The following is a 16,766-nucleotide window of genomic DNA, read 5'->3' as shown; positions in this document are numbered from 1 at the left end:
AGCATAGCAAATCTGGAAGGAGGGAAAGATTGTAGAAAAAGAGTGAGAGTCCAAAGGGAGGCAGCAGGAAAAGGGTGAGAAATGACAGGAGAAGAATATGCAGAAAGTCTCAGTTTAAATCAAGATAAAAGACAGAAATAGAAAATAATAGAGGGAACAAACCCCTGGACGCTGGCTCTCTCTAATGGAAACACATGGCTGAGGGCTGAGGTGGTGTCAGCAGCTTGCCGGCGCACACTGACATTCCTGCTTGATAATCTGGCCTGCCATAAAATTAGAATAGCAAATACCCCACTGACAGAGATGCATGTCCTCTCTCTCTTGTGCCACCATAAAAAACTCCTGCCGGTGTCTCAGAACGCCACAAACTTCAATTTAAATTTACAGCGCTGCAAAAGGAGAAGTGATATGCATTCAAAAATTTTAATAACCTATTAAGTTATGACTTCAATTTCATTTTATGAATATTTTCCTTGGGGAGCGCTGCCATCACCAGAGAAAGACAGAAATTTAAAAAAGATAAATAGTGCCATTAATCTATAACATTTCTCTTCCATTATTCTTGAAAATGAGAAGTTATTTTTGTTCAGATTGTCATATAATTAGCTCTTTATACTTGACTCACAAGCCAGAAAATGACCATACTCCAAAAAAATTTGAAGTCTGTCATTTGTGAGAATAAAATCATCATTTGTCTTAATATATTGTCTATCTGACAAGCAGTATTTGGAGTTGATTAGGTTTCAGTAGCTTTATTAATAAAACTACTGGATTAGAGGGAGGTAAGTCCTCTCTGTAGAACAACACTGTGAGACAGAGCTGCTGTAAAGGTCAGTAAGTCTGCTTTATTTTGAAAGATCACCGTACTATAAATTCTGAGACATCACTTACTGCATAAACTGGTTTTACTGCATAAACTGGTTTTACTGCATAAACTGGTTTTAAGCCGCAAAAACTATTAAACAACTCATCACAACTCCACTTTAGAGAGGGTGAATGTGGGAGTGCAGCAGGGTATAATAGCTTTAATCTGTCTGTTGTTTGTCTCATGGGCATTAAACACCATCTTGATATGAGTGAAACTACAGTGCACACAGGAGGGGGTCCTCATAATATTTAATAGGTCATCAAAGGGAATGGGGGGTAGACTGCTGACATTTGCCTGGATAGTTAGGAGAAACCCCAGGAGTTGTCATATGACTCATTACCAGAGCACAGTCGACTTGGTTGCATCATCGTTCAAAGAGACTGTCTGGGAGAAACATCATAATCCAACAGATATAACTATTCAAGTCACAATGGCCCCATTAACTAGCATGAGATTTTGATTCTTGTTTCCTCCCTTAAAATAGAGACTAATCAGTTAATAAAGCTCTATTATTGCCAGCGTCAATGACACAGTGGCCGTCGGTAGTGTGAGGATACAACGGCCCGAGACCTTCACAGTCTACACCTAAAAGAGTGCTTCCAACGGATAGATATAGATAGATTATATTTTGGCACTCTCACTCTTTGTGCAACACTCCTTGAAGCATCTAACCACCTGTCTCACCACCTCCTCACCCACTACCTCTGCTCAAAGATTAAAAACTGCGGCCCTACAACCCAAAGGAGATGAAGGGGCATCATTTGGAGCTGTAAGATTTTCCATAAAAGAAAAAATGAAATACGGTGGCTGGGCCAGCTGATGACCTCCTCCAGGCCTGCTGGACAGCAGGTGTCAGAGGAGTTAGTGAGAGTGAGAGTTAATGTGAACTCCAATTTCTGTGTTATACCTATAGTAAATAGCCCCTTTATTAAATATATCTGGTAAATAGATGTTAGAAACCATATGTCTTATGAAAGCAAGAAATATTTTTCGCTAATAGGAAAAAAATAAATCATTCCACGGGTCACATTCTCTTTCTTTTGACTGATTACGACCTTGTATTTTTAGGTTCAGGTCAGTTTTGTTACCACAGATCAGGATATTTTGTTGGCATAAAAAAAAAAATTAATTTAACTGAATTCAAAACCTCAGTGCAGAAGAATTAGCTTAACTGTGGTAGCTAAGCTGTAATATTTGGGTTAGGGTTACAGTCTAAGCCGAATATAATAATCTAATGGAGGATTGCCTCAGATGAGTCACACGGTTCACAGTTTTTTAAAAATAGCATTAATATAATGTGTAACATACATGTTTCACAAGATTTGGCTCAATAATTATCAACAGGGTGGGTTTTACTATTTCAACAATATCCAACTGTGGATGAAAACAAATGCAACCACTTAAGCTTGATCATGATTGAACATCAAGATGCTGAATCATGACCAGGCCTTCAAACCACTGGTAGTCTTGAGTGCAGAGGGCCAAAAGGGTAGGCTGCAGTGCCTTAAATCAACACTCCCCAACATGAAAATTGACCATAAATATCTTCAACTTACAAAGCTTTTCTTCATGAAGAAGAAAACAAACTGTGGACATTTCAAAAGAGAATTCAGCTGTCACATTCAAGACCCCTCAAACTTTGGACAACCCCCACTGCCCTGCACAAAACAACACTACAGCGCTTACACTTACACTTACACACCCTCACACATTGATTCCCCTCCCGAGGGCCCAAACCAATTTTTCTTGTTTTCAGACACTCTCCCTGCCTGAACCTGCAGTGGCCATCAAAGACATTCATCCATCCACCCAGGATGACTATGACTGATCTAGCCACCAAACGATCAATTTGTATCCCTCTCTTGTTCTTCTTCTTCTTTCCTCACACTCACTCTTATTCTGTTTGCTCTTTCTTTGTCCCCTTCACTTCATCCTCTTGCTATTTTGTTGATGTGTAGAATATGATGAAAAAGCGAGAGTGCAGATCACTTTGACATAGTGGCATGTCAGAGTAACAATGCAATCACTATTTGACCTTGGAGAACAGCTAATTCATATGTTCATCTATCTATATTTTTGACAAGTAACTTTTCATGTCAGTGAAGACCTAAACATTCAAGAAAACATAAAATAGTAATTTTATTATTTGCAGGATTTGGTTCTAAAAGTCCATTTGATCACCACTGATACATAGAATCTATAGACAAAAAACCCCAAAAGTGCACTCTGAGTTAATTCAGAGCAGCTTCACTATGCCTGATTTGTTCAGTAGTATATGTCTCTCCTTCATTCATTAAGCTGTAATTGGATGTGATTCTCAGGAATGCAGCATCCTCAAATTCCTCCAAGGCATGCAAGGTGATGATGACAGCGTTAGAAAGAGCTGTTAATCCATCTTGTAATTGCACCGAGCAGACGGCAGGGTTGGTCGTGTCTGTGAAAAGGCTGTAGAGAAACATTTGTCACCTGACATGCACAATAGCAGGCATTATGTATTTGGGTGCATCTGCATGTGCGATGATGGCTTTCATATGCATTTGTGCTGGTGTGGTGCTCTGCATGTGTGTGAGCCAGTGTTCAATGAAAGTGAATATGGTGAATTGTCTACATGTGTGTCTGTGCATTAGTATATGGCATGTATGTTGATGCTAATGTTTGTGTGCGCATGATGGTGTGTGTCTGCAGTGGGGGTCCTTTTTCTTTTTCCCTGCTATTCACAGACAATTTGTAAGGCTGGCTGTTGAAGCCAGGCCGGAGCCCGTGGAACAGCTGGAGCCCCTCCGTGATTGATAAACGTGGCGGCGAGAACTTCATCTCCCCCTGAATGAAGACAAAGGCCCCACAATGCTCAAGCAGTGTGTTATGCCTGCCTGTCGTTAAGTGTGGACTGCAGACCTGCCCCAGTCCTCAGCTGGGGGAGTCGAGATGCCAAGAGGGAGGTCAGGACCCAAACTAATTACCATTTTATGACAAAACGGTTCTTTTGTCGTTGTTATATAATTGATTTACCTTTCAGGGGAAGATCATTATGAAGTAGCTTTGGGAGGGTGGGATTAAAAGAGGAAAAGGGGATTAGCTTCAGTTGTACATGTTCTCAAAGATATAAAGGTGTGAAAAAGCATATGTGTCTCCAAATATATATAATAGAATGAATATAATTATTTTAAAGTATTTATCAGTTATTAAAAATATTTAAAATAATAATCATGGATAAAATTGTGGTGGCAAAAAATAGAGAATAATTATTATTGAAACAGTAGAAATGACTGATTCATATAAATCTCATGGTTATGTGCATCCACCATGAATCAACATCAGTTGCACAATCAAAAACATATTACCATGTTGTATTGATCCTGGCAGATATTTCACTGAGACAGATTTTAACAGAGACATGTTCAGAGGTCCGCTGCCTCAGTGTCGTAAACTTTTGCTTAGTTTGTGACCCATGCAGGGCCAGGTCAGTGAGTCAGATCAGTGATACTGAGCCAGCTCATCACCATGTGAGGAGAGTCATTATATTTGGCTGTGATGAATGCCGCCCAAGGAGCCGCTTCCTGTGGCCAAACATTGCACTGGAAATATATGTGGTGGCATTTGAATTTTCCATTTTTAGTCATCTTTCCAGTCAAAGCATTGCAGCTTTGAAAGAAGTTAGCTGTCCCAGTCAATGTTTGGTGTTGGTTTAGGAAACCCAATTTACTTATGAGTATAACCTCCTAGTTTCAAGAATTTCCTTTTATGTGAAGCAAATGATGTTTTCGAAATGTGCTCCCGACTTTCTTTGAATCGGAGCGCAATGTAGCCTGGGTACATCCATCCTTGACCTATTTAATGGCTGGGTTCTATTGAAGACCCGCTGCACAAATTGAAAAGTTTTCAGTCGCTAAGTGAAATGTATGGCTCTGCTGCCGGTCCAGAAAAAAACTGAGGATTGTTCCATTTTAATTCCAAACTCAATTTTAGACATCCTCTACGCTGCGACAAAGTCCATTTCAGGCCCATCCATTGCGCCCTGCTCGTTGACATTTCAGCTGCCAGGACACACGATGAATGAGTGAATATTGAACACAATAGATGTACCCGGGTCATTTTTTCCTGTTATTGTTGCCGTGGAGGTGGGGAGAAGAGAAGAGAGGAGGCGCCCTTTAGATCCCTTGGGAACAAGAAACCCCTCTCCATATTCAGAATATTCCCTGTGAAGTTCAGAAAGAGATATCAATCTCACTTTGAGGCTCTGGGCCTTCATTTGTTTGTGAGAGATGCGGAGCGCTGCTCGGATGACTGTGCCAATTCTTCAAATCCCACTTACAGTAGGAGTTCACACAAACAACACACACATGCATACACATACACACACACACACACACACACATATACAGCAGAGCATCTGCCACTTTCCCCAGCCTCTGTGTCCCAGGCATGAGTGTCTTCAGCAGTGGAGTCTGCACTGTGCCAGTTTTAGGTCTTGATTGAGGAAGCAGTTGCAGCTCTGTCAGAAGCTGAGAGTTAAGAATAAAAAATACACCATGGCTGTTTGGGCAGAAACACAAGAGTATATTGGATAAATGGGTTACTTTTTCTATGTCAAATTCTTTGGAAAAAAGGTGTGTGTGTGTGTATGTGTGTGTATGTGTGAGTATGTGTGAGAGAGACAGAAAGAGAGAGAGTAAGCAAGAAAGAAGTGTTTTGGTGTTGTATGGATACATTTTAAATTCGTAACCTGATTTTTTTTTTTTTTTATTATTAATGAGCACAAGCATATTTTGGGATTTTATTTACTTCTGAATTAAAGGGAACTAGTACTAGTAGTTTAAGATGTTGCTGACCTTATAATCCAGTGTCCCAGATCCAAATCGAGGCTAGGGATCCTTGTTGTGCTTTATATTTATATCACTTTATTTATATTAAATTCATGTCTCACAGCTTTTTTTTTTATCCATTTTTTGCCTTGTTGCCTATTTGTTTACTATAAGGCAGGTGCTTGCCCTTATTTGAGTTCTGGTCTGGTAATCGTGATCAGAGGTGAGAGAGCAGTATGAGAGAAACACATGTTAGATTGCCACAGTGGAACATTACTAAGGTGCTCGACATGTAGATGTAAAGTTCTTAGCTGCTGACAGTACAGCAAGCAGAGCCAATAATGACTCTAAGAAGTGAAATAATTACACGCATCCCCACAAACGCTGCCATTCTTCACCTCAATGAACACTCCCTCGCTGCTTCTCTCTCTCTCTCATGGTGTGCTTGATGTGTCCCCATGTAGCCCACTGCAACAAATAGCCCCTCAGTTACCACAAACTGACATTTTAAAAGGCAGTGTTTTATACATGTAATTTGGTTTTGCTTCTCACCTTTCTTTTCTCGTGTTCATTTCCTCCAAATGACTCTTCTCCTTCTGTCGCTGTCTCTATCTTTACACGTCTTTCCTAAAGACACCACTGTGTCAAGCGTCAACCTGACTGTGGTTTGGTTTTAGCAAGGCAATGGGCCATGCAGGCCTTTTTTCCCCACAGTGGGCTTCTGACTGGAGTCTTTGCCCTCACATGCATTCAGTTGGGCCTGCTTTACCCACACTATTGATTGCAGGTGATGTTCTGGACTCAGTCCAGCTGACCTCGAAGGAGAGTTAGATACATCATTGTCCGAAGAGAAACCGCCAGAGACCAGACAGAAGCAGCACATGTGTTAAGCAGTCTGACTTTGTCCAGCGGTTGCATCTGTCAGCCAGTGCTTTAGATACAAGCGTCTGGGCTGCTTAGCATGGTGCAAAAACTTAACGTTTAGTAATTCTAATAGGGAAACAGAGAATAGATGGTCCACAGAGAAAAAAATCACGATTCAGTTGTTGTTTCTTGAGTGACCCTGCATGCAACATACTCCTCAGCTCCTTCACCTTTGCCTTGTGCCTGCTAATTAGGAATCTTAATATGCAATCATGTTAACACTGGGTCTAATTTGTGCACTGTGCATCTTCGCTTCTTACACACCTTACAGCAATTGATGGATATCCAATGAGACGCAGAGTCCCGGCAAAAGGGAGTAGCTCTGCAGCTTGTGACACGTCGCTGAGACTGGGGGGGAAGTACGCCTTAAATTAATTAACATCGGACCTCTTGTAGCTGCTCACTTCTGTAAACAAACATTTTAATATGCAGTAATTAATTAAATCTGCCAAGCTACTCTGCCCCTCCCATAGATCTTCCTTCACTCTTACTTTCCAGATCTTGTTAAAGAGTTTATTATGTGCTTCATGAGATGAGGAATAACTTAACTTAACTTTGTCTAAAACTACCTCTCCAGGTCACAGATTTCTACATTTTTAATTGCAACCCGATGTGTAATAATATAATTAGATTTTCTCACCCCCACCCAGAATTCACATGTCATATATGGTGAAAGACATAAGGAGCAAATCTTACTTGGCGCTTGCGAAGAATGGACCAATAAATTGCACATCGCACCAGTTCTGCCTTCTTTAATAGCCTGTAGGTTCTGGCTGTGAGAGAACAAAAAAGTACCAAAGCATCTTTGGCTACTCTGACCAACTACTGTACAGTGAATAATGTTTTGTCTGACAGTCACAAATTTGTGGTTCTGACAGCCAATATACTGTACTTGTCCACTATGGGTATGTGTGTCTTATTTCATGGTCCAGGAGGACATTTTCATGAGATATAGGGTATTTTATTTTATTTTGCTAAGATATCCAAGTTTTTCTGCTTTTGAATAATATCAAGCTATTTAAAAACAATTGAATTGTACTGTACAGGATGTATGAATCCCTTTTAGTAGATCAGTAAAATCTGAGCAATTTTAATATGTATGGTAATTCTATAAATAAGCAAACAACCACTGAGCGTAATCTGCTGGGTGACTACATTAGAAGACAACTGTGCCAAATTTCTATGGATTAAAATTTATTTGGCAAGATTTCTTATTCAAGATAAATAAATTCAAACACTTCAGTAAATCCTTCAAATTATCTACAGTGGATAGTTTTGCATTTATCAGAGACAGAAAAAAACAAAAAATATTGTATGAGTTTATGGAAATCCACATCAGCAGGGAATGGATGCAGACTCAAGGGGCATCGCTGCACAGGTAAGCTGCTTTTGGAGGGTTCATGTAAATCCTAAAGTCCAAAAGTCAATTACTGGGGCATCTCAAGCGTGTGTTACTGAAAGACTCTGATGTTTTATTGAAGAGAGGCTTTAATTCATCAGGCTTCTCAGCTCCCTTTCATGCAGCTTGGAAAGGGAGAGCAAGGCACCTCCTTCAGATGGCCAGTGTCATATATCACACACACATACACACATATACAGAGGGAACAAGAGAGAGCGAGAACACACACTAATGCCCAAAAACAACTCTCAGGTGGTCTGCTTCACTCCACTGACCAGACCATTACCCCCTACACACACACACACACACACACACATACAGACACACACAGCCCTCTCTGTGCAGACCACACAGCCTAACAAGAAATTCTATCTCATCTATGCAGCATCTTGTGCCCTTTCTGCTCATAATTATTAACATTTCAAACAAGCCAATGACAAATTTTACTTACTTTCATTTATATCATTCACCCACAGTTTAACAGTCTTCTTACTTGCTGTTTTGCTTTGAAAACTGACTAAAATGCTTTTTTTATGTCATCCACAGCACCTTGGTAGTTCATTTCCTCACAGCTGGTTTGATCGTTTTGGAAGGTGGGAGTTACGGTATTATAATGTCATTCCTATCTGCTGATCACAGAGCGTCTCTGTGCTTTATTTCTACTGGAATATTAATAAACACATACTCACTACTATGTTGACACATTCCCATCACAACAGAACAAGTCCTCTGTCTCTAATGTCTCCACAGCTGGAATTAAGGCTCATGGTGGCATTGCCCAGAGTGAGGCAAGGAGACAGCTTATTTTTCCACTGTGATTAGCCAAACTGTGCTGCTCATATACAAATGGAAATGGGATGTGCATGAGTGTCCCCCTCTCCTTACCCTCTCTCTCCCATCTGTCAAGACAATAGATTTTAATCTTTAATCCATGAGCAGCCATTGAAGACTGGGGAATTACAAATTACAGATGTTTTACTGTGCTTTTTTTTTTTTTTCCCACAACACCTCCTGCCCGCTGTCTGTCTCCCTGTTCAGGCCCTTCAGCTACCGACTATTACGATGTTAACAGACAAAGGTGTTCAAATTCTTACACTTGCAACAAACAAATGTGTACAATGCAGAGAGGGAGAGAGACAGAGAGTGCACACATGCACAGACACACACAAAATGCGCGTTACACATCCTCATTCTGTGCCATCATGGTACCATATGACACTGTCATCATTTGGTAATTAAACCCTTGCTGGCTTTAAATATGAAAAGCTGGCAAGAGTTGATGATGATGATACTGGCTGTCGCTCAGCCCAGATTTCCAACAAACCATCCAGACACCAGGCAGGCAACATATTGTCCCGTTGTTGTCTTAGTTTTCCCTTTAGAGAAAAAGATTTGTGTTACAAACTACATATGTGACTGTTCATATGCTGTTTAGGAATATAACAGCAAAGTGGTGGTTTATGTAACATTATGAGAGTTGTGAAATTTCCACTTTTGACTTCAAAGTACAGTTTGATCAATTTTAGGCACAGCTTGGTGCACAGACTTACAGTGGCCTCCGATTGAGAAGAGGGAGGTGGTGCCAGGGTGTGTGTGTGTGTGTGTGTGGAGGGGACTGAAGGAGGGAGGTTTATTTAATGCTCAGCCCGTGAGCAAGTGGGACACTATTTTTAAAAAGGGGAGAGGAGGGGTGGAGGGTGGAGTGTGGTGGGGGTTTGAGGATGAAGGGTTGAAGTGCAGGTGAGAACTTTGGCTGCCCATTGAGAGGAGACAGGAAGAGAGGGTTTGCAGATACATACCTCAGCATTAACCTGACCCCCCACCCCACCACTACACACACACATACACACTCTCCCTTCCTTCCAGCCCCCTGGCAATCTTGGACAGAGTAGATACCACTGACCAGTCTAATGGACTATGCTATAAGATCTCTCTCCGCCCCCCCCCACCCCAACAACACCGTCCAACCAAAATCACTCCTCTCCCTCAATTTTCAATCTTCCTCTCCTGGAGACTCCGGTCATAACCCGTAAATGTGGTGTGTGGCTCTGAGAAGAGCTTAGGTTCCATTACTGACAGCCCACACAGCTTTATGGCCTTTTAAGCTCCTCGATTCAGGTTCCTCCCATTCGGATGTTCCTGCAGACCCCCAGTGTGTTGCCTGAGCTGATAGAGGAAAAACACTTAAGATCATTATTACCCAGACAGACTGAGCTTTCACTGCTGTAAATGTAATTTTAATATTCACAGCAATAAACAACAGTACAGTAAAAACAACAAAACAGTGTGTCAGTTTGTGTGTGTGTGCATATGTGTGTGTGTGTGTGTGTGTGTGCCAGCCTCTAAGCATGTTTGTAAATTAGCATAAATTAACATTTTGGCTGTTTTTTGTTGCTTATTGATTAGTGTGGAGAGTCTTGTACAGAAATCAGCTTTATAAAAAGTGAATCTGTGCACTACATATTTGGATAAATATATTATTTACAGTTTTTTCACTTTATACTTTAAAAAAATGACATCACCCTCATAATTTTTATTCATATTTGTGCATTTAGTCTAATTTCAAATCTTTATTCAAATGTATGTGTTTTTCAGGAATTATAGAGGAATCAATATATTTTCTATATAATATTTAAATAACTAAAATGGACATTAATGTGCATCTGTCTTAAAGCTACAGTTTAAATGACCTTTGAAGAAAGAAACAGATCTCTTAAAGCTGAGTATCTTATATATAAAGTGTTTCATAATATCCATTACTGGTCCTTGGTCCAGTGGCAGTCTTATTGCCATTTCTGAACTTCAAGCACTGTAAAGAGTCTTATAATACAAAATGTTTGTTAAATAGCCGATAGAGAAGCTATAATCTTTTAATGTTGAATTTTATAGCTTTACCACGCTCTGTCGTTCTTGTGGATATTGTAATATTGCATTTTTACTGGTTATTCATCTGTTAATGTTCCAGTTACTAAGTTTTATACTCTCCTTTATACTTTTTTGTATTCCCTCACACTGTTAAACACACAGAGAAAGTTTCCTCTGTGAAGTTTACGTATCTTTGTGCTCTCGGTCTGGACTAAATTTCTTGAAAAAAAAAAAACACTTTGAGTTGATTGTTTTAAAGCCATGTTTAATAAGAAAAAAATATCTGTAGTAATACAACAAAACACACATTCTGGTTGGAGCAGGTGGAAAACGAGCTAAGCCTGAATTGATTATTGAAAAGTGGGGGGGGAATTAATTGATAATTTGAATCCACACTATTGTGTTGTTTACGCCTTGTTATCCCCCATTTCTGTGTGTGTGTGTGTGTGTGTGTGTGTGTGTGTGTGTGTGTGTGTGTGAGAGAGAGAGAGAGAGAGAGAGAGATGTGTAATTTTGTGAAAAATGTTTATCAGGATTCAGTGTTATTATAAACCTGTATACAAAGCCCTTGTTATATATTTCAAATAAATTCAAGAATTGATTTTGGGATATCTAAACGTAAAGACATTTGTCCGCTGGAAATTCCATGTTAATTCCCATTACATTACATTATTTCTGTCATATATATATATATATATATATATATATATATAGTACATAACATGACAACATTTGAATATTCAATCCATACCAGTGACTGCAAAATGTGTTTTAAAATGTAAAACCATCGTTTTAAGAAAAACACTGGAAACTTCAGCTGTTTGCAAAGTAAAATTTCCCCCTCTCTCTCTCTCTCTTTCTATTTTTTTTCTTTATTCTTTTTTTTTTTTTACACGTTTAGACAAGTTTTACAGTCCTTTTTAATTCAGCACCTGCAAAGCTCAGTGTTCTTTGATTTCTGTTTTTTCCCCTTTATCAATCCCTAGTTCATTGGAGCAGGGTTGCTTCCTCTTTTTGTTGTCGCCTAAACCGTTTAGTTTTGGATGATCGGTCAAAGATTCTGACAACCAGCGGGGAGAAGCACGACGCCCAGCCGGGGAGGGAGCGCAGGAGGCCGGACAGATCTACTGGGCTGCATCGGTGAGACGCACCATTAGACAAGGGCGAGCCATGCCTCACAGCGCTGGTCGATCAGGTAAGGATTTCTGCCTCTGCCTCATAATGTCAATGTTTGTTTGCAAGTATGTTTGGTCGCGCTGTGTGGGACAGATCTGTATGGAGCTGCAGCATCTGCCTATATTTCTCTTTATTTTGTGTTATTTCATTTTAAATCGAACAAAGCATGGTGCGCTTTTCCTACTATACTGCTCAAAAACTCCATGGATTATGCTTCGTTTGTTGTCACTGTATAATGTCCGAAATTAAGGTCAGGGAAATATTATTATAATTATTATTATTACTATTATTATTATTATTATTATTATATTGCACATGATAGTTTATTAGTCTATGAACTGCACCTATATGCTAAGGGCTGTAATTGAAACCATAGATCATAATCTAATTCACCTCTCAATTTTGGGCTTAGATGGAAAGATCAATGGAAAACAGTTGTAATGATCTAATTAATTATGGCAAAATTAAAAGCAAGTACAAAATCAATCTGTGGTGGTGTCGAGGATAGAGTCAAATTGATATCCATCTGCTCCCGTTATAAAGCACATGAATAAGCAATCTAAGGACGCAGCTGATATCCTGCAGTTTGGCATAGCCTACCCATATGGCTTTGGGTGTCATGAGACACCAAATCATTGTGGGATATTGTAAGTGACTTCTGATATGATGCTGATGTTTTGACTAATAGGGAGAGATAGAACCATGGGAAATGTGTACAGAATTACGGAACTATGACGTTTGATGTGCAACATAATGAAATTAGCTCATAAATACGTTAAATGCAAGAGTGCCGAGTTGCACAGTGATGAGTGTTTATCAGTGTTTACTTCACTGACATCTGGGTGTTCTCGCAGGGATATTAAGGTATTTTATTCATAAGTAGTGCAAGTGAGGATTGCTTATATTTTTTAAATGATCCTACTGATGAAAACAAATTATTATAATTTCACACATTATAATAAATTATTTATTTACTCATGCTTTCATTCTTAAAAAAATGAAGGTTCATCAGCTTCACACTCAAAGTCAAACTTGCAGTGTGCTCCAGCGTAGCACGTGTCACCCATGGGAGACAAGGGTCTTCAAAAGACCCCACCTTGTAAAAATGAAAAACAGTTACCTTTCTACTCATCTTTCATTTCACACTCTTTTCGTTCAGATCTGATTAATATCAAATATTTTTCTAATCACCAAGGGCCGGTGATCAAGGGATCTCACCTTTTATACTGTTTGGGGATCCATGCGTCGTCTCCAACACACAGGAAAGACACATGGAGGCAAATGAAAACAGCAGTATCGATTGTTGACATGAACGCGCGTTACAGGCCAGATGTTTCCAAAAAAGGTAAGAAAATGGCCATCCTGCCCTCCTTCTCTCGCTCTCTGTATTATTATTATTATTATTATCATTATTATTATTATTATTATTATTATTATTATTATTATTATTATTATTATTAATAGTAATAATAATAATAATATCAATGCATGTATTACAGTGAATGGCAGCATGAAACTGAAGCCAGGCCTGAAAGATCAGTTGTGGACTGTTTAACCTCTGCTCAATAAAATAGCATTATGTTTACAAAGCTGGAACGTTTTTAAGTGTGTGAAATATATTAAAATCATCTGTTCTTATGGCGTGTGACAACTGTGCAGATGCTTTGTTATTGTATAATGCAGGCAAAAAATCGAAAACAATAATCGTATTAGGTCCTTGGTGGCTGGGGTTTTAAAAGGGGTGAAGTCAGGACTAACAGTTTCTTAATTATCACGCCGTTTGTTTTGCTGCGGTGCTGTGACACGGGGACGTCATCGAAGCAGTGCAGAGTGGTACGGGGGGCAAATCGGGATGTTGTGGGGGAAATAGCAGCAGCTTTAGGGCAAAAGTGCACTGACGTGTGAAATTACAGCCCATGGTGCTACATATTGTACCAGAAGCTCCCTCCTTCGCCCCCCCCCCCCCCTCCAAAAAAAAAAAAAGCACAACCAAAAAGAGGAATCGTCCTCAAACTTGTCCAGAGGGCAGCTGGACGCAACACGGATCCCACAAGCCACAAGCCCTCTACATGACAAATTCTATATTATTATTACTGTTATTATTAATATTAATATAATTACTATTATTATTATTATTATAACTATTATTATTATTATCTTGGCCTATCAATAACAAAAGGAGATGAGATGATGGAAGGAGACTGCCTGGTTTCTGATAACTTCACCACAGTGAATATCACATCATCTACATTCCGTATAGAAATCAACATATAGAAGTGAATTTGACACAGTCCTGCTGGAAAACATGCACCAGCTTCAGCTAAGTGTCAGTGCAGACATGCAGAGGTTTATGTTAAATTCATGCTACAATCCATTTCAAAGTATCCATCCAATCCATTTCTACTTTTGAAATCTGTGAAACTCCTTTAATTGACTGTTTTTCTCTTTGTTTTCTTTGGGGCCGAGTTCCAGCAGAGGAGATTAAGAGTGCATAATTCAGCTACAGTAGGCTTACCATCAACCTTTGACCCGGCCAGCCTCGGCAGCATCAGCCTGGCCTGCCTGCCCGAGCACAGCGGGCTGTGTAACCCACTGTATGAGCGCCATCTACAGAGCGACGCTGCGCACAGGCGGCGGGTGGGTGGCGATGATGGCGGTGATGATGGCCTACTGACTGACTCTCCCTCTGCAGGCTGCCTGCTCACCTTGCACACCTCCCGCTTGGCCACACGCAGCTAACGCGCAGAGACGAGACGCGCAGCTCATGGTTTTTAGTGAGAAACCGTCTTCGTGCAGAACTTAACAACCTGCAAAGACTTAAGACATATTTCTGTTTTTTTTTTTTTTTTAAGAGTGTTTTTCTGGTTATTTTAAGAACAACAGTCTACTCGAGGAATGCAAAGAGAAGCGTGGGGGGGGGGGGGCATGCTGTAAAAGCGAAACACATTTTCCAAAATAAAAGACTCCATTATTCCCTCCTTATTCTCTTTTTCTTTGGTTTCTGTTTTCCGGTTGAAGTGAACCTGAGCCGCACAAAGTGGGTTACTGGGCCGCCCGGGATGTTATGGAGCTTCTAGAAGTCAAAATTATTAATACTTCAATTTTTAAACAATTATGCTATTTCTCAAGAAAACCGAGAATTTATTAAAAAGGTTTATATGTTGAACTATCTTGTTCCATGCCGTTTAGTTTCACTTTGTTTGGTGCCAAAAACTAAAGATCTCGCCATGTGAGCTTCACTCTTATCGTGTGTTTCTACGGGGAGTCCTGAAAACATTTTGAGTAGCGCCGCTTTTAAACATCACACAGCAGCCTGACAGTGCTTTACCTCTCTTCTACCTCCTGCCTTTAATTTCCTTGATTCTTCACCCCGAAGTCTCATCATTTCCCATTTCGTCTCCCTCCCCTTCCTGGCTGTCGGATGCAGGGACCTCCTCATTTGAGCTGCAGGTTTTTACGTGGGCGAATCACAAAGTGTTGGAATCTATTGCCTTTGTCTGACAAGTCATCCATCTCTATGCGAGGGGATCTGTGGGATGGAAGGTAGGAGGGGGGTGATCTGTGGGACTGCAGCTTTTAGAAACAGACACACAAGGAGAGGGGTTTCATTCTCAGCCCAAAGCTTCGCTCAGGCACAGCCCATTCTGGAGGAGAGGGGGACACACAGCTCTGTACTTCGCCTTGTCCGTGTTGTTGTCATCTCCGCCCCTATCTGATTAAACCACAGAGCCTCCACGCCGTCAGAGGAGAGGGATATTTCGACCGCAGGTTCCCGAGCGGACCGGTGGAGACTCCAGCTACCCCTTTGTTTTTCCTCATGATGTCCTTTAAACGCAAACACTGACCCGGTTTGAGCCAATGTTGCTGCGACTGGTGCGCTCTGCACACGCGTGGGTCATGCTCTGCACCTGACAGCCCCTCTGCAGACTTTTGAGTTTAGACTTTAACAGGAGGAAAACTTGACATCGCCCCAAGAAGTTATTCACTGCTGCAAGCCTGCGGACTCTGCCCAAACGGACCGTTTTACACCGACATATAAATCCTTGTTGTTGTGTTTTTTTACTCCTTCAAAGCTGCATCACCGAGGCGAAACGGCGACCTCAGTCGATTACCTTTCTTTTCTTTGCTATCCCATGGATATTCACTGCAAAGCAGACCCCTTCTCAGCGATGCACCGTGAGTATAATGAATTAGTTTATAGGCAAAAACGTTTTTAACTCCTGCGCAAATTACATCCAAGACGTTTGCAGGAACTGCAGAACCTGGAGTTAGAAATATTACAGTTCGCTCTTATGCAGCCTATAGGTTTTTATTTTAAGTCCACTGAAGCTTATTAATCATGTTACTGTTACAACGAAAGTCACCACAACTCTCTTTTTAATTAATATAGACTAGAATTGATTTGCGTTTATTCTAATATTAATAAGACGCAGTGAAAACAATTTTAAAATTTGACTCTAACATGTAAAATATGTTTTGGCTTATTTTTAAGAGCACGTGTTAGACTGAAGAGTTTGGTTTTTGCACGAGTTTATTTATTTGTTGTTATTTTTTTATTGAGACCAATTTTAATATAAATTGGGAAATGCGAGCTGGTTAGAGCTGCAGTTAGAGTTAGGGTGGGATATTTAAATACAAAGCTTTTTATTACCCGTGGAGAAAAAAAAACCCATAGTTCAGCGAGACAAGAGCACGTTGTGTGCAAATGGATGTAAACCTGTCACTTTATTTA

At 40.2% G+C, this 16,766-nt stretch overlaps 1 protein-coding gene and 1 long non-coding RNA gene across 12 annotated transcripts in view; both read left to right on the top strand.

The window, feature by feature from the left end:
• Positions 1-14,005, top strand: part of LOC113131936 (uncharacterized) — a 79,968-nt gene extending 65,963 nt beyond the window's left edge. Inside the window, exons 3-5 of one of the 2 annotated variants that reach the window (XR_003295852.1) lie at positions 8,540-8,586; positions 11,896-12,053; positions 13,230-14,005. This is a non-coding gene — a long non-coding RNA (uncharacterized LOC113131936). The remainder of the gene's footprint in view (positions 1-8,539; positions 8,587-11,895; positions 12,054-13,229) is intronic. The other variant, XR_003295853.1, reaches the window with a different exon arrangement.
• A 1,027-nt stretch (positions 14,006-15,032) lies between these two features.
• pax2a (paired box 2a) overlaps positions 15,033-16,766 on the top strand; it is a 29,621-nt gene continuing 27,887 nt past the window's right edge. For all 10 annotated transcript variants that reach the window (XM_026309707.1, XM_026309703.1, XM_026309705.1 and 7 more), the window contains exon 1: positions 15,033-16,210. In XM_026309707.1, the coding sequence (XP_026165492.1) occupies positions 16,168-16,210 (43 nt within the window). In that variant the 5' untranslated portion in view covers positions 15,033-16,167. The remainder of the gene's footprint in view (positions 16,211-16,766) is intronic.

Source organism: Mastacembelus armatus, chromosome 15, assembly GCF_900324485.2.
Source record: "Mastacembelus armatus chromosome 15, fMasArm1.2, whole genome shotgun sequence".
Taxonomy (NCBI): domain Eukaryota; kingdom Metazoa; phylum Chordata; class Actinopteri; order Synbranchiformes; family Mastacembelidae; genus Mastacembelus; species Mastacembelus armatus.
Note: the sequence above shows the minus strand (reverse complement) of the source record. Positions and strands in the feature narration are given on the sequence as shown.